Source organism: Zonotrichia albicollis, chromosome Z (genome assembly GCF_047830755.1).
Source record: "Zonotrichia albicollis isolate bZonAlb1 chromosome Z, bZonAlb1.hap1, whole genome shotgun sequence".
In the NCBI taxonomy this organism is placed as follows: domain Eukaryota; kingdom Metazoa; phylum Chordata; class Aves; order Passeriformes; family Passerellidae; genus Zonotrichia; species Zonotrichia albicollis.
This window is the reverse complement of record NC_133860.1, coordinates 14,538,857-14,563,016: the sequence shown is the minus strand read 5'-3', so window position 1 is coordinate 14,563,016 and position 24,160 is coordinate 14,538,857. Positions and strand designations below refer to the sequence as shown.

The window sequence follows — 24,160 nt, the reverse complement described above, 5'->3', positions numbered from 1 at the left end:
TTTTGGTTTGCAACCTAGTCACTAAACTCCTACATTAGAGGAAAACTGCAGCAGTGTCTGCGTTAGAGGAAAGCAGAAGAAATTGTCTTTTGTTCAGCATTGTCCTTGAATGTGAGGTCTTGTACCCACCATCCATTTTAAGTACTGTCAAAGTCTACTGGGTAGTGCAAAGGAGCAGGATTTTCATAAAATGTTATAGCACTACATATGTTAACTAGTTTCCACCAAGCTAGAGCCTAATTCAAAAATTACATTTTATCTCCTAAGCACAGTGTATTAAAAGAGCTAATGTGCACTGAGTAGCTCAATAAGTGATTGTTTTTTTTACTGAGAGTGAAGAGTGATGTAACCTTGCTTTGAAACTCAGTGACTCTGCTTGGGTACAGGTGTCAGTGCCAAATGATGTGTTGCATTTTACATGTAATTGTGTACAAAATAAAAACTCCAGAAACTGAGAGAGAGACAATAGTATTCTAGTATTAAATTTATGATGCCTTGTATGATTTCTCACAAGTGATGGTTTGTTAATGTATTGGAGCTAATGCTGAATGTTTGCTTTGCCTGTGCTTCTCTAACTATGATATACCCAAATTCAATACACATCTATCTATCAGCATGTTCAGTTTGATTTCTGTCTTCTAGATGGAAGTAAGAACATGTTTGAAAACTAGTTTTAATTTTAATTGTGGTGCTAAGTGGAGAGAGTTCCAAGAGGTTTGCAGTTTGCTGTGAAAGGACTCAGTTATTTTTATCAGTAGTAGAACTGTCTGAGTTGGTAGTTTGTTTCTCTCTCAAGTTCTTTGATATGCTGTAACGTAGAGTTCAATACATGTTGTCTGCCAGTAGGCTGGAGCAGAAAGTGTTTGGGGAGATTGGTTTTCCAGGGGGGAAATTTTAGTGAAAGGTACTGTGCTGACAGATTTTTCCTGTCAGCCATGAAGAAGGTCCCAAGAGGGAGCAGAAATTGAATTCTCCTACCCATGTAGTCCTCAGTCCTTCCAAGCTGGACTTCCACACACACCTGGTCTCAAAGTTTTTAGTTTTAAGTTTGAAGTTGAGTGGTCTACTTGGGATTCATCTGAAACTGTAAATATGTTTCATACAACACGCCAAGGAGTCATATGTGAAAATTATTTGGGACTACTGCCAGCCCAGGCTGAATTTGAACTAGTGACCCACCATCCACTTTATATTCCTGGTATCATCCATCATATAAGCCTGATGTTGAAATTTGGCATTTCCAGAGGTACTTTTAACATAATAAATGTGCTTCCAAAGTTCTGTGTTTTGCCCCTGGGTATCAGTGTTCAAAACACTGGCATGTTCTTTGCTCCCTCTGAATGTGAAGGGAGCGGAGTTGCCTAATAGCGACTCAGAGAAGGAGCTGCAGAACTCTCAGCTAAGCCTTTCTGTTTTGTTTCTGTTCTTTCTTAACAGGATCCAACAGCTGCAGCTATTTCGGACAGAGATTGTGATACGAGAGAGGGAGAGACTGTAGCCATGAACTATAAGCCATCTCCACTTCAAGTGAAATTAGGTGAGTCTGTGCTGATGGAGAGTGAAAAGGCTGAATCCAAGGCCTGAAAGACAGAATCATATGCAGATCTCCGTGCATGTGGCTGAGCATGCCATCAAGGCTCAAGCAACTCACAGAGCAGTTTTATCATTGTGATTCTGCTGCTGTGATTCAGGGAACTGACCTACAAACATGTAAAGCCCCTGTATCCATGGATGTGGTAACGAAAGGAAGCAATGACTTAAAAGCAAGGCATAGTTCTTTTAAACCTACAGGTTTTTTATTAAGCTGAGATCAAGGCTTGGCCAAATAAAGAATGAAAATAATATGGAGGGACTGTAAAAAGAAGAGAAGGCAGAATAGTTGCAACAAAAGATAAAGGATCAGGGAGTTGGGACGCTACCAGAAAAAGTGCTGCTTTTCTGTGAGATAAAGGACTTCTAAGTCTATAAAGGTTCCCACACAAATACTCATCTATTTCTGAGCAATATTTTTTAATTCTGGAAGCAGAATCATCCTGTTACTACAAGACACTGCTTCTTTTCAAGGCTAATGCTTACAAGAGCAATCCACACATGCCTGTCTGCCTCCAAAACCTGAGCAGCTATTTAGCCACACAGCTTCAAGAACCTGATGACAGACAAGCCAAAGGAACAGTGTGCTTTTTGCTAAAAACATGGAAATCTAAGTGTGGAAAATTTCCCAGTAGGAGCAGGAAGGAGTCCCCTGGCTGTCCTTCAACATCAGAGCAAGTGATGTTGAGAGGATGCTGCTGATTGAGGGTGGTTATGCAAGTCATGAATACTCTGAAACAGTGGCTGCTTTTCAGGAAAAGGCAGGGAGCAGCAGTGTGTGTTAATGACAGCACAATTCATAGTTTGGTAAAAGATTATTACTGCCAGCATGCCATATGCCACCAGGATCCTTTTTCGCTTCCAAGATAGTTCTTTAATGTTACTAGACAGATAATTACTACTGCAGTAGTTGTTTTGGATAATTTAACACCAGGAAACAGGTTAGAGAGGAATTGATGCTATTATTGGTAAGTCTGCAATATTCTTGACTTTCTGCACAATGAAATATCCTCCTGAGATTCACTAACCTGATAGGAAATGGGGCTTTTTTAGACTTGGCTTTGGTAAGTCATGACACCTTTCTAGGAGATCAGATCATTGAAAACAGATTTGGATTCAGGGTAAAGAAGTTCAATTCATACAAATTAAATGGAAGAGTAATTTGAGGTAGATCTTTAACCAATCTCAGTATTATAAATAAAGCTGGTAGAATGAGAAACTTGGGAAGTCAATACTCATCAGGTAGTGTTGAAGGAGAAAGTATCAGAAGAAAGGACATTACTAATGAAGTTCTCCAACAGTCATTTTGTGTATATGTTCATTAATGACTTTTACATAAAATGCAGGAGTCAGCAGAGAAAATTTAGTAGAGCACATTTGGGAGGAATAAGTACAGTAAAGGCTCAGAAATAGCATAGAGGAAAAAAACATGAAAACTGGAATAATACAAATGAGAAGAATAGGACAGGAGAAACTCACTGTTCTGTAAGCTGACATTTATCAGCTGGGGATGACTACATCAGTTGATTGTAAGGTTATTATTATTGAAATGGACTAATACGTGAAGACAGGCCACAGTCACACTTCTGCACTTACCAACTTTTTTCCAAGAATCAGATAGAGGAGAATTATTAGCTCTTCCTGCCAGAACTTCTGCTTTCCCACATAGGAAATATTCTCTTTCATTTAGCCAGTGCTGAGTGGCATGAAGAGTCAAAGGGAGGTACTGGAAGTGTTTGAGGAGTTTTTGTAGTGGAGGCACACTGTTCCCAGGACCTCCTTTCCCCTTGGTACCTCTGCCAAGTGACCTCAGTGCTGACCACAGTATGCTTATGAAGATAACAGGGGGTGAAACCTACCTGCTGAAGAGGAATTGCCCTGAAGGCTGACAAGCATCTTCCTGCCTTGTCTCCAGAGAGAAATCTGCCCCAACACATCTCTTTGAAAACAGTGTTCCTCTTTAATGAACACATACCTAGTGGCACTTGGACCAGCTCTCTACTCTTAGCCATACTCAGATGAGCTCTATGTTATCTGAAGCAAAATGAGACTGACAGTATTGTCTGTGGCCAGTGTAACATGCCTTTAATCCACATCAGCTCCTGCTGCTCTTATTCTAAAAATCTGCACAGCCTCTTCAATTTTCTAGAAGCTTAATCACTGCATCTCCCAGCTCTGGCCCCCATTCCTCTGACTAGATTTTTTTGTCCCTTTTGCATTGAACTTGTCAGAGTTGTTTTTAATCTCTTTGAGGCTAGAAAAAGTTAAGGTGGTACATAAATTTTTAATAGTTTGTCTGGCAAAGCCATTGTTGGGGATGGTAGCAACTAGGGGCTTAATCCTATTGCAGGTTTTTCATATGGATGGTGGCATTTTTCACTGTTAAATCAGAATCAATTGTTCAAATGTCAGATGTTCTGATGGAAGGTTGATAAATGTCATTTTTCAGTTTGCAAAGATTCGTGTGTAAATCTGTCGTATGTGCTTGCTGGAAGCTTGGTTCAAGTGAGCTCAATTAAATACCAACCCAGCATGAATACAACTTTTGCTTCCAGACACTGCAGTGATTGAAGTGTGACAGAAAGAGCGTGAAAACTGCACATACTGCACGCAGATTTATCCTGCTGCTTGAGTGGTCTTTTCCTTGGTTGCTTGTTCCCCTCTAAATAAATACATTTGGCTACATGTTTGCTTGAGGGGGGTCAGTTAGATACAGGAAAAACTTCACGGGTGTCTTGTATTTCTAGTGACTTCCTAAAGGTAACACCTGCTTCATAAATAGAATAATAGTGCTTGATGCTAGGGCCGCATCAAGAAAAGAACCTCACAGAAAAGGGAAATAAGATCTCCAAGTTCACACAGGTCATAATTTTCAACCTTTATTGATACTGTATCCATATTAATTATGTATTTGTCACTTTTCTAGCACTCCCACTTTGTCTTTCTATCCAGAGCTGCAATGCTCAGCCTTGTTTCTTTCTTTCTTTCAGATCATTGATAAGGAGACTCCTGACAGCAAGGGTTGGGGGCTGGGTGTACATTAGTGCTTAGGAGATGTCTCCAGCACATCCTTATTAGGAGCCATATCCAGATGGAGCACATACCACAAGCCTTTTGAAAACAGAGGAGAGTTATGATAAGGAGGAACAGAATAATCCCCAAGTGTAAATCTCAGGGCACCACATCCACTGGAAGGCAACAGATCCTCCTAGCATTCCCAGGAGATGAGATATTATTTTAATGAAGCTTATGCCATCTGCTTTTCTATTTTGCATTTTTAATTTCCCATCTCTGGTCTGAAATCCCTACCCAGACAGTCTGTGTCTGTCTTTCCTATCAGTCATGACATTAGTTTGTGTTAAAACAGAATGGGCAATGTGGAAATTGGTTAGAGTGCTGTAAAACATGCAACAGGTGGGATGAAGGGTTGTGGCAGAGGCAGCTTCATCAGCACATCCACCACGCTGGGAGCCTGGCAGTAAGATGAACATGTGGGAGAGAGGCAGAGACACTCACAGCTGCCTTCAGCTCTCCAAAGTGCCTGTGGCCTTAGATGGAAGCACCTCCTCTCCTTGGATTATATAGGGAATGAGACACTGTTTTTGGAAGATTCCTCAAAGGGGCCATAAAAGTTTGTGAAAATGTCTATGCTAAAGAAACAGAGTCACACGTCAAGGATGTTACTGGAATGGTGTTCACTTAGACCAAGCAGAACTGATAGGGTTAAAAAGTAGCAAAATCACCATCACAAGGACATAGAGAATGGTGTTCCCTGGTGTGTCTGACTTGGACAAAACTCATTCGTGACTGAGCCCCATCTTGGTGGAGATTGAAGTGAACAGAGGATATAATCCATCAGGGGACAGAGGCTGATGACATGTCTGTATTGTTAGCTCCTGCCTTCCAGCCTGCTGCAGTGTATTCATGACAAATATTGAATTGCTCTGTGGTCAGAGAGGAATAGTACCAGGACTATCAGTCAGAACTACAAAGCCCTCTGGGTTCAACTTAACAAAATTGGTGCATTTCTGGCTGAACTTTACAGAAGGTCTCTGATCCCAGTAAACAACAGAGTGCCCCATGTGGCTTTTGAGATTAATCTTTCAATTGGTGTAGGTGTTTTACCCCTTCCCCCAGGGTGAGGTGTGTGTTCAGAGCTTGTCTTAAAGCTCTCCATCAAACCGCCACAAAGCACACAGCAGAGCAGCCTCTCCTAGTGCTGCCCAAAAGGATGCAGTGCTCAGAGATCCCCTTCCAGGACTACTCTTGCCTCAGGTCAAGATGCAGAGCTGGGAAGTGCAGTCACAAACAGAGCCGACAGGAAGCATCTTATGTAGGCTAAAAGGCTCTTTATCTGCCTACATCTGTGGCTCCTTTTCTGCATCATCCCTTCCCAGTCTGCTCCAAAACTTGTGATTTCTGAAGCTTTTCATACAGAAAACAGAATAATAAAGGGGAAGTTGAAGTAGAGTGGACAGATCAATGCCATTAGTGTATCATTTTGTCAGTATTTCAGGTACTGTACTATTCCCAGTTGCTTTTCTGTAACAAGGTGATTAATGCTAATTAGGTACAACAGCTGTTGTTTCTGGGAAGATGCTCTGTAGGTAAATTAGGGAAACATTTTATAAAAAGGCTCTAACTCTTAAGCTAGGTCCCCAGGTTCCAGCTCTGTTGACAGAACTGCAGATTTTCATATCCATAACTGTTTGCATGGCGACCTCAAGTGACATCATTACCTTAAGTGCAAAAAGCCATTTTGCTCCCCTGGGAGCACCCATTTCCTTGAACGCAGTCTGTGCACTGTGCAGGGGGAAGGGTGGGGTGGAAGCCAGAGAGCAGGAGCAATAGACCACTGCTATTGATTTTCTTCATGAAGACAGTAGTGCAGCCCACCACTCAGAAGTCTCATGGAGCTTGGGAGGAATTTATTTAAACATTTTTTCATCTCTTATTACTCTTTCCATTTATAAGAGAAATACACAGATTTATGGCAGCATCCTTTCTGTAGTATATTTCCAGGCTCTTTTTGGAAAGGATGAGAGAGTGAGCAGCTGCATCACATTAAGGCTAGTAGGGCTGTCTGCAGAGAGAGCTGCAAAGATGAGGGCAGAAAACCCGTTCTGACAGGCATATTATTGCAGATTACTTAGAAGAGAAGTAGAGGGGCAGAAAGGAAGAGGTGCCTGAGACAGGCTTGGGTAAGGAGTAAAGCCGTTCAGACAAACTGGAACAAAGCAATCACTGGATTTCAGCAGACAGATCCAGGCAGGAGGGAATGTGTGAGGGAGTGAGACAGAGGGAAGGGGGGTTCCAGACAGTAAATCCCAGGAGCAGAGCACGAGCATATGCATATGGGAATGATGTGGCATGAGATTCACCAAATGACCTGGCTTTTTGTATCACTGTAATTTTGCTTGATTTGTTATGCCACTGCACCAGGGCTTGGCTGGCCTTGCCTGGCCCTCCACAGTATGTGCACCTCTCCCATGACACATTCCTGGGTACCAACACACATCACGAGCCAAGAGACTCACACCCACTTACATCTTGTGTTGCACAGACCACGCTTGGCTAATACTCCTTCAGGCAGAAAGTCGTGAAGAAGGAAGCTGTAATGTAAGTGGATAATTTAGGGGGTGTTACCTGACTGTTCTTTAGCCAGTCCATATTTTTGTGCTACCTGCAGTCTGATAGTATAGGAAGGAGAGCTAGTCCTGAAGATATTATTTTATTTTGTATTCAGAATGGGCCAAAACATCCAGAGTCTGAATGGGGGTTTTATGCCTGAAGGGGAAACCCAGAACTGCAAATTATGGGTTCTCTTCTATGTCTGACCCACCACAGTCAAGTCACCTCAAATATGAGAAGCAGCTCAGAACATTGTGAAGAAAACCAAACTGAGCAAATTGTTGAGATTCTCTGATAGAAATGAGAAAAAAAATCAGTAAAAGTAAGTAGTGATGACAGTAAAAAGTACCTGGTCTAGCAAAGCCTAACCCTAGCAGGCAGCACCACACAGTGGTCTCTTCAGAGGTCTCATTATACAAGTACGTGTTACTCTCATCACTGTTTCCTGTGAAGCATGTAGAGAACTGGTTTAAAAGAAAGAGGTCCCCAGAGGTGATTTACAGCTTGTTCTTGACATTAAAAAGATTAACAGCAGTTGAGATGATAAGGCTGCCTGCTCAGATGTTGGTACCTTCAAAAAAACTCAGAAAAGGGCAGTAGTACTATATTCTGGCTCCTCAAAGTCCTGTGTCCTTAAATGTAGGTTCCACATGTTCCACCACAGTGTAACATTTCCCCAGTTCTGAATTACACAGGTGTTACTATTTCTGTAGTTCCTTCTGATGTCTCCAAAGGTAGATTAGTTCCTGCCTAGCAGTTGAGGGAAGCAAGTATAGCCCAGTGTAATTAATGTAAATTGGCTCCAGAACAGACCACAGCATCTAGACAGTGTTGGGTGATGCATTTATTTAATGTGTTTGATTTATTAATGATGAGCCTTAAACTGTGCTGATGGTTAATTGAATTTGTTCTGATTTTCAAGACATGTGGGCTCCCATTTTGTCTACTCTGTGCTGCACTCTCAGCTCTTAACAGGGAAAGGTTACTGTCTGCTTATTGAATGTGTGGAATTAAAATGCTCCATCAGCAGATCAAGCTCTATGAAACAGAGATAACATACACTTCTCAAAGGGGAGGAGCGTTAGTGAGTTCATAGTAAGTTCACTGCAATTCTTAGTTTTTAGCTGCTGTCCTTATGCACAGAGGATGTGTTCATAGCAACCTGAAAACTTCATGTTGCTTCTCTGAGATATTAAAGGATTCTTTGGAACCTCAGAATTCATAAAAACACAGAAACTTAAGTGTGCCACAGCAGGAGAGCAGAAGAGACAAGGATGTCATCCATATTGTGTCCTGCCAGTAGTAGAGTCCTTGTTAGGTGAGGGTACCATGGTGGTCCTGGTACCTGAGCATGAGCAGAGGTACACCCAAGGAGCCCTTCTTCTGTGAGCCCAGGCTTTGTTCCAGGCAGAGCAGACAGTGTTACATCCAGCTGTGCACAGCAGAGCCCCATTTTTCCAGACCCAGCCAGTGGTGCAGCCAAAGCACCGCCTGCAAGGCCCAGCTCTAATGTGGCAGGCAGGGAGATGAGCCACAAGAAATGTTTGTTGCAGCAGCAACAAAGGACAGGTTTTGGCCAGTCAGCAACAATCTCATGTTATAATGTCCATCAGTTTTGGCCTAGAGGTCTAGGGAGGAGTAATTCCCAGAGGCAGTCTAGGGAGGAGTAATTCCCAGAGGCAGGAGGCAGCACAGAAGAAACCACTCTGTATTTCTTCATGGAAGGAGAGCTGGTGGAAGACATGGAGCAGTAGGGGCCTGTGCTGGGCACATGTTTTCTAGGTTGGATTGGTAGAAGCAACTGAACAGCTTCAACTGTTGTCAGTGTCTCAGCTTCTTACACCAGCCAACACCACTGCTTTATGGAGAAGCTTCAGGAGTGAGAATTAAGCCACAGTGAGAATAGCAGGACTAATTGTGCAAAAAGGTCTCTGAACCTTCAGAGTCCTGACAATCACTTCACTCCTGACAGGAATAGGGCAGTGACCTCTCCAGGAAAGACCCCAGCCTTCCTGCTCTGCCATGTGTAGAAATTTGGCACCTGTCTGTTTCTTTCAGACCTCAGTCTTTTGGCACAGCTCTTTCCTTGTTCTGCTTGGCAACCATGCTCTATAAAGCAGGGCACAGGCAAGGAAAATAAAGCTATTTTTACAGATGCCATATATTTACTATGATAAAATTTTATTTAAGAAAAAAGTCACAGCAGTAATTGGACATTTCTCTAGTTGTTAAACACAAATATGATTCAAAAAGCTTTAAGTGGTGCCTGTGTCATGGCTGAGTAGCTTGTGCTGAGGGTATGCTTTTCTGCATCACTCATGGAAATGAGACTTTGCAGCCTAGTACTGTGCAAAATGGCTGTGGTATCCTTTTTGAAGCATCTTCCAGAAGGAAAAGCAGGAATTGTTGATAAAATTTTAAAACGTTTGAGCATTGTCCCACTTTCTTAACTGATTTTTAGGAAAACATGCCCCATAGACAATATGCTTTTTCCAGGTCCAGTTACAAGTGGAAAGGAGGGGTAATACATACATTCCTGGCAGATGGAACCAAGTCTTTGTCAAATAATCATCTCCAACCTGTGTAATAATTGTGATCTGTTTGTGTCTACCTCCTACTAGTAGTAGACTCCTGTTGTCTCCACACTGCTTTGCAAACTGTTCCTCTCCCAGGCTTCCTCCCACTTTCTGCATCAGTGAAATCATACATCTCAGTTTTAGAGACTGCACAGCTGAGCCATTTTTCTCAGTGACTCCTGCCTTCCTTCCTCTTCATATCCCTTTTACCTGTGAACTCTGCCCAAATTTTATCTTCCTTAGCTCTCTGCCTTTTTTATCCCTCTTGCTGCTTACCATGACAGGAGCTTGAATTGATTCAGCCTGTCTTTGTGAATGTTCCAACCCTTTGTCTCATAAAGTAACACTGTTTATAGCACAATAAAATAAATCCTCTACAGGGCTGTAAGATAACTCTACTGTAAACCCAAAACCATCTTGTTTTTTTGCTATAACTTTGATATTTTTTTTCTGCATTCTGCTGTAAATGGAAGGCAATCCCCACTTTTTCCACAGAACCCACATACCCTCTTTTTTTGATCACAGCTGCAAAATCGGTACTATCAAGTCGGCAGGTGCTAATGTGTTCTGGAGGAATGGTGCAGTTCTGCCTAGCTCACTAGTCTGAAGCTCATGAGTTTTAAACTGCTTTCTGCCATGAGTAAACTGTGAGCTGGCTGTGAGAAGAAGGTTTAATCACGCCAGGTGTTTCAGAGCTGTGGGCTGCTGGCAGCCCCTTGGCTGCAACTCAGCTCCCAAGTCTCACAGGTGCCAGAAAACAGCCCCTCTCTGTTCCCCATCACTACCCAGCCTGAGAGTAAGAGCTGTTTTTTTTTAAAAAGGGAAGATTTTCTACAAATTGCTTTAAATGCTGGTTCTAGAACTAGAAAATTGAGAGAACAGATGAGAAGTAGAAGTGAGACAATTATACTTTGTATAAGTTCATCTGAGAAACCATGTTTGACATAATAAATGACACTGCTAAAAGTGCATCTTGAACAGGGCAAGCATACTAAATATTTAAAGTAATGCTGTCAAGCATGGGTAGTTTGAGTCCATGATGGAGGCTGCCTTTAAAATTTGGATTTTCTGGTTTGCTTACATTTTTTAAAAGAAAGGTATCCTGGACTTAGACTTCCTAGTAAATCATAGCACTGTTTTTGGTTTTTTTTTTTTTTAAAGTTGACTAAAAGAACATATAACTGATGGCTCCAGAATTCTTCACAAATTCATGTCTAATTCACAAGGTGGTTTTGGCCGTAAAAAGTCTGGGAGACTCAAGTCACAAAGCAGCTATGCCTTTCTTAGCTACTGACTTTCAGCCAGAACATGAAAGACTCAAGTCCAGTTTCTTTTTCTGCCTGAATGCTTCACCTCTCAGGTTGAAGTGTGGCTTTATGCAGCCTCTGATCTGTAGAGCAGGAGTTGTGAAAGCAAAACTTTGGCATAGTTATTTCTGTGCAGGCAGATGTCATGTTTTTAGTTCTCCCAAGCTAACATAGCTGACTCACATTTACCTGTGTGCAGAAAAGCTACAATACACCACAGTCCTTGAATTTGACTTTGGGTCCTTTGGGTTTCCTGTCCTTCATTGGAACAGGTAGATCAACAAAAGGAGACGATCTTAGCTCCTTTGTTGGCAGTGTGCTTTTTTCTATCTGCAGTTAAACATTCCTGGGTACTGGGGAGTTCCCATCTCCCTGGAAATCAGAGTCATGATTAGTGAAGGCTGTGGCTGCTCTGGGTCTTGTTGACAAAGTGAATTGAACTCTCTACAGCACATTCATCTGACCTAGAGGTAGGCTGTAATCTCTGCTTCAAAGCAGGGTAGATAGAGAGCAGGAAAAGGGCAGGGCTAAAGGGAGCAAAACATCATGCCAGTTGTCTGCATTTACCTGGTTATGATCATCACATGGGACATGACCAGGACTTCGGAGTTCTGAGGAAAATCTCCATGTGAAACTTCCTCTGTGCTATTGAGGAATGACAGCATCATGCCTGAGCTGGCAGTAAATTGTCTGGAGCATCAGTGGGTACTTCATTCCCAGCCTATTACTTTTCTCACCTTACAGAAATCCTTTTTCACCATGAGGACAGTCAAGCATGAAAAATGTTTCCTGGGGAGATCGTGCCATCTTCAACCCTGAAGGCTTTGAAAATCTGACTGAATAAAGCTCTGAGCAGCCCAGTCTGATCCCATAGTTGATGCTGCTTTGAGCAGGACTAGAAAACGGTGATCCTGCTTCTGGTTAGGACTCCAGGTTGTTTTTTTAAGATATCATGTACTTTCTGCTCATTACCAAAACAAACAAACAAAAACCACAAAAAACAAACAAAAACCCCCATTTTGTCTAGTTAGACCTTTGGATTCCTGGATTTGCAGAGGTAGACTTAGGTGATTTGCATGAACTGGTATAAAGCAGTCCTCTGATATGTCCCCTGGTAAACAAGAAAAACGCAACTGCTGCTTGATTTTCACTTCTTATGAATGTTCTTTTTAAGTTTTAATTACTTCTTTTTCTTTTTTCTCTTTAATTCACCAAACGTTCTTGATTGATTTTAAAAACATGTTAAAACTAATTTTCTCTTTTGCTTGTATCTCTTACTGATTCCAGTGCAGAGACAAGGAGATTGCTTCTTTTACAGATATGTTTCCTAACTTGCATTCGTCAATGCTGAATGATTTTGTAAAATGAGCAAGCAGCTGGTTTACTCTACCTACTGTGTCCTAGCAAAACATTGGGGCATTAACACAGGGCACTAATAGAGCGTACAAAGCAGAACCAAATTAAAGTGTTTCTGCATGTGTTTGTGTGAGCTGACAGTCAAGCAGCTACCAAGGTGGCTGTGCAACATCTCCATTTTTTAGACCAATTTGAGCTCTTCTTGGTGTTGGTCATGTCTCAACTAGCCTTTGGGAAAGACACTTGTATCTTAGATTGGCAAAGGGATTCTTTTCAACTGTGGTCTGGATTTTTAAGGGGATTTGCAGAAAGAGATCATGACCCAGAGGCTGGTTGTCACACACAGATCCCTGCCTGCTGCATGCCACAAATAATGTAAGAAGACACAGAATAAAACAAAAGCAAATGAGTCATCCCATCCCACATTTCTTCCTTTATGAATTCCATGCTTTTTTCCCTGTAGAATGAGGGAATGGATTTGAATCAAAGATTAAAATCCATCCTGGAGGGCAAGGTTGACTATTTTAATGTGAAATGGCATGAGGTTGACTATTTTGATCTTCTTAAGAAGATTTTAGGGCAGGAGTAGACACAGTGGGCAAGTGTTCAAGACTGTTAAATGTGTAGAGCTTGCCTTGGGAAAAAGTGAATGTTGGTCTGCAGCAAACTGATGTCCAGAAAAAATAAATACTCCCTCATGGTCCAAGAGTTCAGAACAAAGCTGATTGTTCAAACAAAACATCTAACAAGGTTACAGAACAATACTAAAACTTTTCAAAGGCAGGATGCAACAAAAGAACAACTTGCCAGGCCTCACAGACCAGCTCTATAATTCAGAGGTAGGATCACAGAATGGTAAAAAAATTAAACAGAGAATATTTGAGGTCCTAAAAACTAAAACTCAGGAGTACATGATTTGTAAACGAATATCACTAAAAAAAAAAAAAAAAAAAAAAAAAAAGATTATTCAGGACAGTCCATCATAACCTCTGGTGTCTGCTACATACAGATTCCTCTGCCAGTCCAGCAGTGTTGAAGTTACCCAATTGTTTTCAAGTGGTCCCCAGAGATTTCCAGAAAGTGCCCCCTGGGCACTGTCTACCACTGATGTGTGCTATTTTCTTTCACTTTTCCTTCACATCCCCAGCTCCTTGCACTGTTGTTAGATGTTGGTTGACCTTCATGAGGTCTGTTCCATATGATCAGGTTATGAAGCCAGCAGTAAATCCTAAGTACTGTTTTTCTCAAGGTCAACCAAAGTAAGCAGAGTGCACATAACAGTGCAAGTAAAGTACAAAAACCACAGTCACTTTCCTTACCAGTGAGCAAGGTGTGTTAGATTTAACCCCCAAATTTACCTCTCCATGTTACTGGAATTTGCCACTACAAAGCACCCTCTCCAGAACAGACAAAGCAGGGACACTTTGTTGGAGGTGTTGTTTATTCCAGTTCACTGCTTTTAAGCATGAAATAAATTAAATTCACAGAAGAAAATACTTTCCGGCTCCGGTTTCCAGTACAGTTCTCTCCAGAGGGATGTAGAAGAGCAGTGGCTTTCTGTGGCTTTTTCAGCAGACATTGCTGCAGGCATGATACTGTCAGAGCTGTTCTGACAGCTTTGTCATACTGTGGTCAGGGGAGGAGATGCAGCTTGCTTTCCTTTATATTTTAGTGGACCCTGGAGACCTGGCAGGAAGAAACCTTGTTTCTGTCATCAGACCAAGTCAATATGACTTCAGGCGCTCGGGGAACAGATGCAGGAGATAGAAAATTGCTACTTTGAGTTCCTTTTCTGTTTGTTCTCATTTTTACCCCTATGAGTTCCAAGTCAGGACGTGTCTCCTCAATCAGATGGCTTTGCTGAATTGTTTATTGAGTGATCAGAAAATTGTGATCCTTACTCTCCTTCTCCCAGTGCACATACTGCCCAAGGAGAAGCTCTGTTAAAGACAGTTCCTCAGATCCCAGTGCCCTCAGATTTTGGCGTAAGTGCAATCCCTGGAAAGGACAAGGCTGTCAGTCCCTGGACTCCCTCCATACCTCTGCTGAAGAGGAGTTAAAGGTTTTTTATTTCCTGAAGCCTGGTATTACACTTCCATTCACCTCACAAATGCAGCAGTTAGAAGCCTCAAAGAAAGCAGAGAATATTTTCTGCCCTGCTTTCCCTCTGCTCACAGCTTTTCCTTTTTTAGCACTGACCGTGCCAGCATCAGTGGGGTGGAGAGGCTGTCCGGAAAGCTGAGTGTTAATGCTGTTTCTGTCTGGGTCTTGGCTAAAACCAGGCTCCTTCCAGCACAGTGTGAGAGAAAGAGATTCCAAACTTGAGTCACTGAACCTCCATGTGTCTGTGTGTAGACACCACATCTTCTCCATCCTCCCTGCACTTGAACTTCTTCCCTCAGGGGACCCAGCGTCTAATTCCCACTCTCTGCAGACATCTCTCCTGCAGACATTCAAATTCAGAGTGAATTTCTGATGTCACTTCACAAGTGAAGTTGTCTTAAGGACAGATAAACCTGACACCTTTGTTTTCTGTCCCCAGGGTAATTTGAGATACAGTATGACCTAAAAGTTCCTGATGCTTGTGTGGAGAGAAATAATGAGGCAAAAAAAGACAACAGTTGGTGGTGTTAACCTGCATACAGTTGATTGGCAATGGAAACCTGTGTTCTTGATTCAAATCAGATTATAAATGGAAAACTAGATTCTTTTAGGAGAATGCATAGCAAAAAGAAACACAGAGCAAGCTTGTATCTTTGCAGAGACTCTCTAAAATCTCAGCATGCCTTGAGGTTATACCTCCCTGCTGTCATGTCTTTTGGAGTCTGCAGGATTTTGTTCCTTGCTGATTCTCCCTGCTTCATCAGCAACCAGCCAGGATCTTCCCACCATCATCTCTTCTTCACCTTTCTCTGTCCACCCAGTGGCACAATCTGACTGAAGAGAAGGCAAGTCATTTCTTATAAAGCCCCTAATAAGTTCCCTGACCCTTTAAAAGTCATTTTTATGTCTTGATCCTCTTCACTTCCCTTTTTCATCATTAAGTCCACTTTCACTGTGCTTAGGTCTCTATATACAAAAGTTTAAAGCCTGTTGTATATCTTAATTATTGAAAGATAATTCAAACTGAAATTGTAATTAGAAGGAACTGTGCATCACTGAAACACCCACCATTCTAGCTGCCTGTAGTCCTTAAGCACAGCTTCTCTTTTGTCTTAATTTCCTCAGGCAAGCCACTGTGTCTTCTATGCACACTCCTTAGTCCCTTAGCTCTACTGCAATAAAGCCTGGCTTGCTGACCCCCTCAGGCTGTTTCTCTACTCTTTTCTTCTACTCTTACAACTCTGTTGTTCCTTTCATCTTACCACAGCTCCAGTCAGGCAGCCGAACAGATAGCTGTGCAACAATAAACCTTATGTTTGTATGCAGTTGGCAATTTTAGCTCTCAAATGTGCCAAGTGAAGCTGAACATGTGCTCACTGTGGCCCAACATATACCTGACCCAGGCATGCAAGGAGTACAAAAACTATGATAATTCTTGTATTGCTTTTGCATGTCTCCTTCCTTTTCTTTTAGAAATGCTTTAGAAAATCCTTAGCTAATGGTCTTTTGATAAGCAAATCCAAGCTGGGATTTTTTTCCTTCCTTCAGTGCATACAGCTGGCCATTCAGGAGGGAGGTAAAAATGTTGGTCTGCCAGAATTTCTGCCTCAGTGGTTCATTTAGGAGAGAGGGTCAGATAGCAGGGACGTGGCAGCTGCAGCATTGCCAGCAGTCGCATTTAGTGCCACGGTGTTGAGAGCAGGCAGCTGCGAGGCAGAATCAGGAACCTCCCCTGCCAGCTGTTTGAAGGAGATGGGCCCATTTGCCGATCAAAAGGCATGAGTCTGTGCAAGATCTGTAGTGTGAGGCATGACAGAAGGGGGCTCACATTCACTCTTGCTAATACCCACCTCCCCTTTGCCTAAATTCCCACTTAGAGGCCCCCAAAAGCAATGTAAAGCCTTGCTCAAGCCAGCAGTGCTTTAGCACCCATCCTTTCTGCTTTGAGGCTGCCTGTGGTGAGCAGGGCTGGGGTGGCAGTGCCATAACCTCAGCCCTGAAGGGACATCAGCAGCTGGAAGCTTGTGGTAACAAACCTCTTCTGAGCACTACTGCCCCACCAAAAAAGGGCAACAAAAGCATGAAATACATCAGCATTGAAATACTAAACCATGACATAAACTTGTCATGTTGCAGATCTGTGTTAAAAATTGTCATCATCTTTCCCAGCACATTACTGCTTTCTTCAGCATAAGCCAGGCTTTCCCTGAGCCCCTTTGAGCTCTCCAAGCCCCTTTGACTGAGGCTGCAGCTCAGCAGAGCACATGTCTGATTTCCAGCTGCAGGGCTCTGCAGTAGGGGTGGCATCTGTCATTCCCCAGCCCTGCTTCCTCTCCTGCAGCTCTTAAAGCTGCTACAGCCAGAATTTTGTCTTTCATCTTGTCTTTCAAGACTCTTTCTCAGGGATTTCAGCAGGGACATGAGTTTTCTCTGGCCAGTCCTGTTTCCCTCTGCTACTTAGAAGCATAGTTGTGTTTTGTCACCAATCCTTTTGAGAGGTGTAAGGAGAAGGCAGCTGCCAAACCCTCAGCCCTGCACCTGTAACATGAGGACATTAAGGAACATGAAACAGTTGATTGCCATCCCCTTTGCCATCCTCTGGTGTCTAACACCAGCAGATACCAGCTCTGCCTAAGAAAGAAGACAGAGCATCCCTTGCAGATGGGAAACGATGTAATAATTTATGATAGTTTGGGGTAATCTCCGAGCCCAGTCCTGTTTTCTCTACTAAATCAGGGGCCAGCCTGGAAGAGGAAGGTGGCAGCACCCTGCCCTCTCAGCCAAGGCATCCTACAGAGAGCAGGTTGCATCATCCACTGAGCCCCATCCATCAGAGCATAAACCACAGAACAAAGCCAGAGATGAAGCCATGAGCTTTCTCTGAACTCTTTCTTAAAGAAAGAGAAAGAGGAAAGGAGTTCCCACTCTTCTCTGAGGTGAGCCACCCACCCCAATCAAAATACCAAAATGACAGACCAGGCTCTTTGAAACTGTACTTGTAAGGTCTCCAGCTGCCCTGGATAAACCCTGCCTGCCTCCTTACATCTGCAAGACTTCAGAAGAGAGGAGAAGAGAGGAGCAGGAGCCTTTGAACTGCTCCAGGTGTAACAACCAGGCCACAGTACTGAGCTGTCCTCGAGGGTCACCATGCCCCAGTGATCTGGCAGCAGCCCCAGGTGCCACCCAAGTCCCCTTCTGGGCAGCAGAGTAATTGGAGGTGACATGCCCTGCCAATACTCTGCTTACTGTTGACTCTCTTTACCTTTGCCAGGGAAGAAAACAGTTGTGTTAACCAGCCTAGTTACCTGTCTCCATCTGCTTTTGCAAGTATTTCTGGAGCAGTAAAGAGAAATGTCAGGGCATGAAAACCACAAGGGCTCTCCAACCCTGCTCCGAGACAATGGAGTCCACCATCCCTCTGAAACAGAATTCCCACCAACCTAATTAATGAAAGCTTAATCAGCAGATTGGTTAATCATAAACTTATTAAATAACTAATTGAGCTCTGAGGCCGTGTGTCAAATTTCCAGATTGTGGCAGCCCCTCGGAGGAGGGATCAGGTCAGTAATCCTGTTAGGGGAGCAGGCTGCTGTGTGGGACAGCTCCAGCTGAGCCAAGTGCCCAGGATTGCAGCTCACTAATTGAATAGCAGGAAGAGGCACCCTGAGCTGTGCATATCCTGTTCTCCTGTAGAGTTTCATAGTAAACAGGCAATTCTTCCAGTGAAACAATGCCTGAAAGTCCCTTCTGAGCAGCAGAGTAATTGGAGGGTGACGTGCCCTGCCAATACTCTGCTCACTATTGACTCTCTTTCTTTACTTTTCCAAGGAAGAAAACAGTCGTGTTAACCAGCCTAGTTACCTGTCTCCATCTGCTTTCATCTTACTAGACAGAAAATACAGAATTTTGTTTGAAGTGCATAGGTTCATGGAAACCAAATGCAGCAGATGATAAAGCAAAACGGATCAAATATACAACATTTTTGCTGATAAATAAAACCAGAAACATGGCTTTTGCTGTCAGCTGCAGTTCAGTGCTGCTAAAAGAAAAGGCCAAGAGTCCTTTGCAAGCACAATGCTGGAAACAGCAGGCTGTGAGTCCCTTCTAAGCTTGTGTGCTGCCTGTTGCATTATCACTTAGGGCTTTATTTGTTTGCCTACTGATGGAATTCAAGACGTCATTCCAAGCAGGGCTATCTGCCAGTCAGTGAAAGCTTTCACAATGACAACATATTCAAATATTTTAAATATTTTTTTTATTATTATTTTAAATCTGTGGTTTATATAGGCAGTATAACACGTGTGCTCTCCCATAGACCAACCTTTGTCAAGAAAGGGTGGACATTTGACTAAGTGTCTATGCAGTTCAAGCCTACTGATGTCAGACTCCATTAAAAGTGTTTTTTAATACAAATAGACACTGTATGATGACATCCTGTGTAACCAAATGCTGTGAATATTCAACTAAGCAAGTTTGTACTACTACTCTTCTGAATACACATCACATTTAGTACATGCACCAGTAACCTTAATGCTTCTTCACAGAACATCAGAACTCATAATAAATGTGATGTAGGCATTAATATTACCTCTGTGTGTCTGTAGATTGTGCCTATAGCATAAGTGATGTTTTAAATGAATTTAATTATTTAAATGAAGAGAGCTAAATTGCTCTTAAAAGTCTCCCTTTTTTGGTTTTCTTTCCCCTTTGTTTTTGTCTGTCATACCATTTAGCAAGGTCAAGCAAATGGCTTTGACTTAAACCTGTGTTCAGTTGAGTAAAACTAATGAGGGGGCATTTGTAGAAGTTCTCCCCAGGTGAAGTAAATTAATTCTCTTTGTCCCTTTAAAATACCTTAAAAGAGAGCATAGCTCAGTTTTATGGATTAGGTCTTTCAGAAATCAGTTTGTAAACAGAAGTATTTTAGCTGTGCTTGTCAGGATGCAAATGCTTCCCCAGATATCTAACTTTGTTCTTCTGGCTGGCAGGTAAAATAGTCTTTGAAAAGTAAATGAAAATACCGTACAAGTCCCTTTCTGAAGGAAAATGTGGAAAATGGAAAAAAAAATTACATTTAAATATCACCAGTGCTGTTCATATATTCCAGTTCTGACAGTGATAAATGAAATCCTTCTTTCCAATATTTTGCAGCCATTAGGAATAAAAATCTCAATCCTTTAAAATTAAGTGAAAGAGCACATGCTGAATGAGAACAAAATAAATGCCCTTGTGAGGTAGGAGCTGCGACAATAGATGCCTTTGAAATCAGTATACAGAAAGGTGTTGAAAGATGAAGAGAGATTAATTGCTGCCTGCTGCTACACGCTCGCAACCTGTCTGCATAAAATGGCTGCAGAGACAGCTCGAGCAGAGGGCTGGGAGCAGGAATCCTGGTTCTGTGCTCCCCTGCTGCCACAGATCCTCTACATGGCTTTAAGCTAAATCAGTTATGTAGTTTCTACCAACAGTAAAACACAATTTACTGTTTTACAAAGATTATTCACTGTTGTATTAAGCCATGTAGAGGTAAAATGCTCTGTGTGTTCAAAATAGTGTTGCTTTGTTTTGTTTTGTTGTTTTTGGTTTTTTTTTTACTGAAGTGTACAGCCATGAGGTTTTCATTGCAGGAAATTATCTGCTCTCTTCTGGGGCTAAGCCAAATAGTGGGCAGAAGCAGAGAAGCCATTCCTTCCCATAATCACATGAGTGTCCAAAACATGCGATATGGGGCTGGGATAGCATGGCTAGGGAATGAGGACATGCTACTGGGGACATAAAGCCACTTCTGGAGATGTGTGGTGTAAGTAGATGATAGCTTTGGCTGGGACTGGAGCACTCCTTTACATGTTTTCCTCTGTGCTAAGGAATAGTCTGATGTTTTAGTGCGTGTTTTCTGAAGGGAAGTGCAAAATAAAATCACCCAGGCCCTCAAAAACCTCTCAGTAACTTGTCCAGGCAGCATTCTAGCTGAGCACTACCTCAGGATGAGCCCTGCCCTGCTGTGCATGCAGTGCCCTGGCTGCTGCTGACAGTAGTTCCCATGCAGGAAGTTAAGGGCTGCATCCTTCAACAGCAGAGACAAACATTAACTTTGTAGTCCCTAGGTCCTTTACCAGTTCTAGATCAGACCTTCTTGGGAGCTGAAGGGAGCTTAGGACCTCTCCCAGCCCACTTCTGTTTGTGCCACTTCTCAGCCTTGCCAAAAGCACAGAGCAACAGCCAGATAAACAGAACATATGGAAATTTTAAATTTGACCTTTAAAACCTGGTCCTAGAGGGACCTTGGAAGACAGATTCATACACTGGTTCTTTCTAATCAGTTTACAGAGCTGAAGTCAGAAACTAGAAAATAGTTCACTATTTTCCCAAAGTTTGTCTGGGTCAGGAAAATGATGTACTTCAGCTAAGAATACCGTGTCTCACCCAGGTTGGTAGTTGGGTGACATAGCAGTCTGACCCTTGCTATCTGAACAGTCTTTTCTGAAACCAGTGAAACAATATCCTTAATTCCAATGTCGTGAGTAATCAGGGCTGATGCCTGGCCTGTATCAGCTTGAAACTTTAGTCCCCATGTTCACCTTAGGGGACTGGCCACAGATAGGTCCTTTTTGTTTCTGCTACACCTGTTTAGTAAAAATCACTTTTCTTTTGCCTTTTTTCTCAGTGCAGGTAGGCACAGCCATCAGCTGCAATAACAACACCCACATGGTCATACTTACACTCCAGGGAGCACTGGGATCAGCGTGGTCCTAACACACAACTTCGTACACCTTCCTTCCCGTGCAGCCTGCAGGCAAAGCCCAAATTTATGTATGTACCCTGAAATCCTCTCCAAGCAGTGGCACAGTCCTCCCTGACAAGTACTGTCTGTCAGAGGTGAAAGGTGGAGAAGATTTCAGTGTTACCTAGATTCATGCTAATGTCCCCCAGCTAAACGATGCAAGTGAACTGAAATCAAGACTTGGGCTTGAAGAAGCTGTAGACAGCATTTCATTCTTTCTCCTTTAATTTGCTCATGAATCTGTTCATCATTCAGCAGAATTTGAGCAGACGTATTAATTTCATTTAGTGTATAATTTAAATTCTCAGCTTACTTGAGAAATTAGAATTCATCAGGGAATCCGAGTCCTCAGCCTCAGAAACCATTTAGCTGACTGTGGGAGAGAAAGAGAGAAATACATCGCAAAATCTCATCTCATCAACCTTGAAAATGAAAAAATACGGTTCTGTCACACTGGAATAATTTCTCTTTGTCTTGCCACTTCAGCAAATCCATGGGTCCACACTGCACTGTCCCCATAGCAGGAAGCTCCATCTTCTCCTAGTCAGGCAGGTTCACAAGCAGCTGAGTTACTGAGGCCCAGCCAGCAGCTCTCAGCAAAGAGACTGGAGCAGTCAGCATCTGCTTGTTCCCCCCCGCAGTGCAAAGGAGGCAAATCAGCCTCATCTGCTATAAAAGAGTGTTTGTGCCAGTCAGGCTGCCTCAGCTGAGGGGGCTGCAGGTAGTCAAGCACAGTGACAGTGTGACAATGGCATCTTAAACCACTCTCCACCCACCATGTCTGATCATAGCCAGACTCACCCACTATCTTGGGACAAATGGAAAATGCGGATTTGGGGTGTCTGATTCTTCAAATATCTCTTCAGCATAGTACAGCATGATGTTCACCAGATTTCTGCATTGTCTGCTTTGTCTCATGTCACAAAAGGAGCAGTTCTGCAGGAGACTCAAGCATATGACTACTTTTGGCATTTCTCATTTGGGGAGGATAGTAGGCAAAAGCAAGTCCACCCCTACATAGCAACGTGCTCCAAACAAACTGTTCAGCATTTAATTTATTAAAAAACCTTGGAAGTGTTATTAAAAATGATTATGATTATGATTTTGTTTAAATGCTGAAACCAGAGAAATAATTTTAAGGATTCATTCAAGTCTGATTTTTAGTTTAGACACATTCATGTTAAGTCCATTCTGCTTCACATGCTCCATTACTATTTTCTCTCATCATAACGCAGCTAGACACACCCTGCCAGTTGAACAAGTAACCATTTTAGATTGCACTAAATCATCTCAAGCAGTGCTTGAAATCTTTCATTAGGGCAGTAGGTGTTCCCATGATAAGGGGAGAATTCAGCCCCCTCTTGACTCTCCCCAAAGAGGCTCCCTGTGTGGATGTGTGTCCCTTGTCAGCATGCAGTTGTCTGTCCATCCACCTTCTGACATGTCCTGGATCAGGTGAGTGAATACTGGGACTAGGACAGTTTGCTGGTTGTTTGGCATGCTGGGGCACCTTCTTATTAATTTTGCAGGCAAGTATAATAGGAGACCACTGCCAGGCAGGACACAAGGCTGGGCCACTTGTGGTGCTGATTGTGTCTGCAGCATGCATTTCCTTTGCTACTTTCCTTAGGTGTTTTCCCTGCCTCACTGAATGCTCCATAGTCTGCTTGGCTGTTGTCTTGTCACCAGCAGAGCTTACTTTGAAGCAGCACTTGGAGGAGATGCTGAATGACACAGGTGGAGTCAACGAGCAGCACAGGCTAGTGTGGGGCTAGCAGGAAAGCAATAGTTTTTTCTTTAAGCTGATGCATCTTCTCTGAAATGATTTTTATGTCATAAGGGACAGAGTGTCTCAAAGATGAGGTGACAAGTTGAACAATAAAGGAGGAGCAAGATGTGATGTGGTTGGCAGATCCAGACAAAAGGCTGTTCCTCATGCTGTTCAGAGCAGTATAGGGGTGTCAAAAGGATCCTGGACCCCCTCCTCACATACACACTCACACTCATGTGCTCCACGTGTTCTTCTTCTGACACAACATCCAGGATTAGCTGAAGTGGAACCGGTGCAGCCAAATTCCCCCGTGAGTCAGACTGACAGCACAGCTGTCTGTATTCTCCAAGTTCTCCACTGAAACACTGAAACAGAAAACTGCTGCTTTGCTTCACTCAGCCATGGAGATGAGTAGATTGCCTGTGGTGGGGTGACCCTGGCTGGACAGCAGGAGCCGATCAAAGCTTTTCTATTACTTGTCTGGACAGTGGAGTGAAAACACAGAAACAACATGGGCTTTCCACAGGTTCACAGCCTCTTTCAGGCACCCACCTGCTCTGTTGTACGGTTCTCCATGGACTGCAGATGGATCTCTGCTCCTTTGTGGAGCTCCATGGGCTGCAGGGGTGCCTCACCATGGGCTGCAGGGGAATCTGTTCTGCTACCTGGAGCAGCTCCTCTTCCTGCTTCTGTACTGACCTGGGTATCTGCAGGGCTGTTTCTGACACACCCTCACTCTTCTGTCTGGCTGCAGTTGTACAGGATTTTTCCCCCTTTCCTAACTGTGTTATCCCAGAGTCTACCACCATTGCTAATGAGCCCAGCCATGCCCAGCAGCAGGTCTGTGTTGGAGCTTGCTAGCATTGGCTCTGTTAGACACAGGGAAACATCTAGAAGCTTTTCACAAAACCCACCTGTGCAACCCTCCGCTACCAAAAACTTGCACACAAACTAAATACATCACCCAACACAGTGATTCTGCTAATCATCAGACAGGATCTTCAGACTCCTAATTGTGTTTTGTAATGTCAAAGGCAAACACAAA

At 42.9% G+C, this 24,160-nt stretch overlaps 1 protein-coding gene across 4 annotated transcripts in view; it reads left to right on the top strand.

Moving 5' to 3' along the window:
• The window catches only part of FAM219A (family with sequence similarity 219 member A), a 92,270-nt gene that overhangs the window by 52,334 nt on the left and 15,776 nt on the right, over positions 1-24,160 (top strand). For all 4 annotated transcript variants that reach the window (XM_005491711.4, XM_005491709.4, XM_026796252.2 and 1 more), the window contains exon 2: positions 1,438-1,537. In XM_005491711.4, coding sequence (XP_005491768.1) covers positions 1,438-1,537 — 100 coding nt within the window. The remainder of the gene's footprint in view (positions 1-1,437; positions 1,538-24,160) is intronic.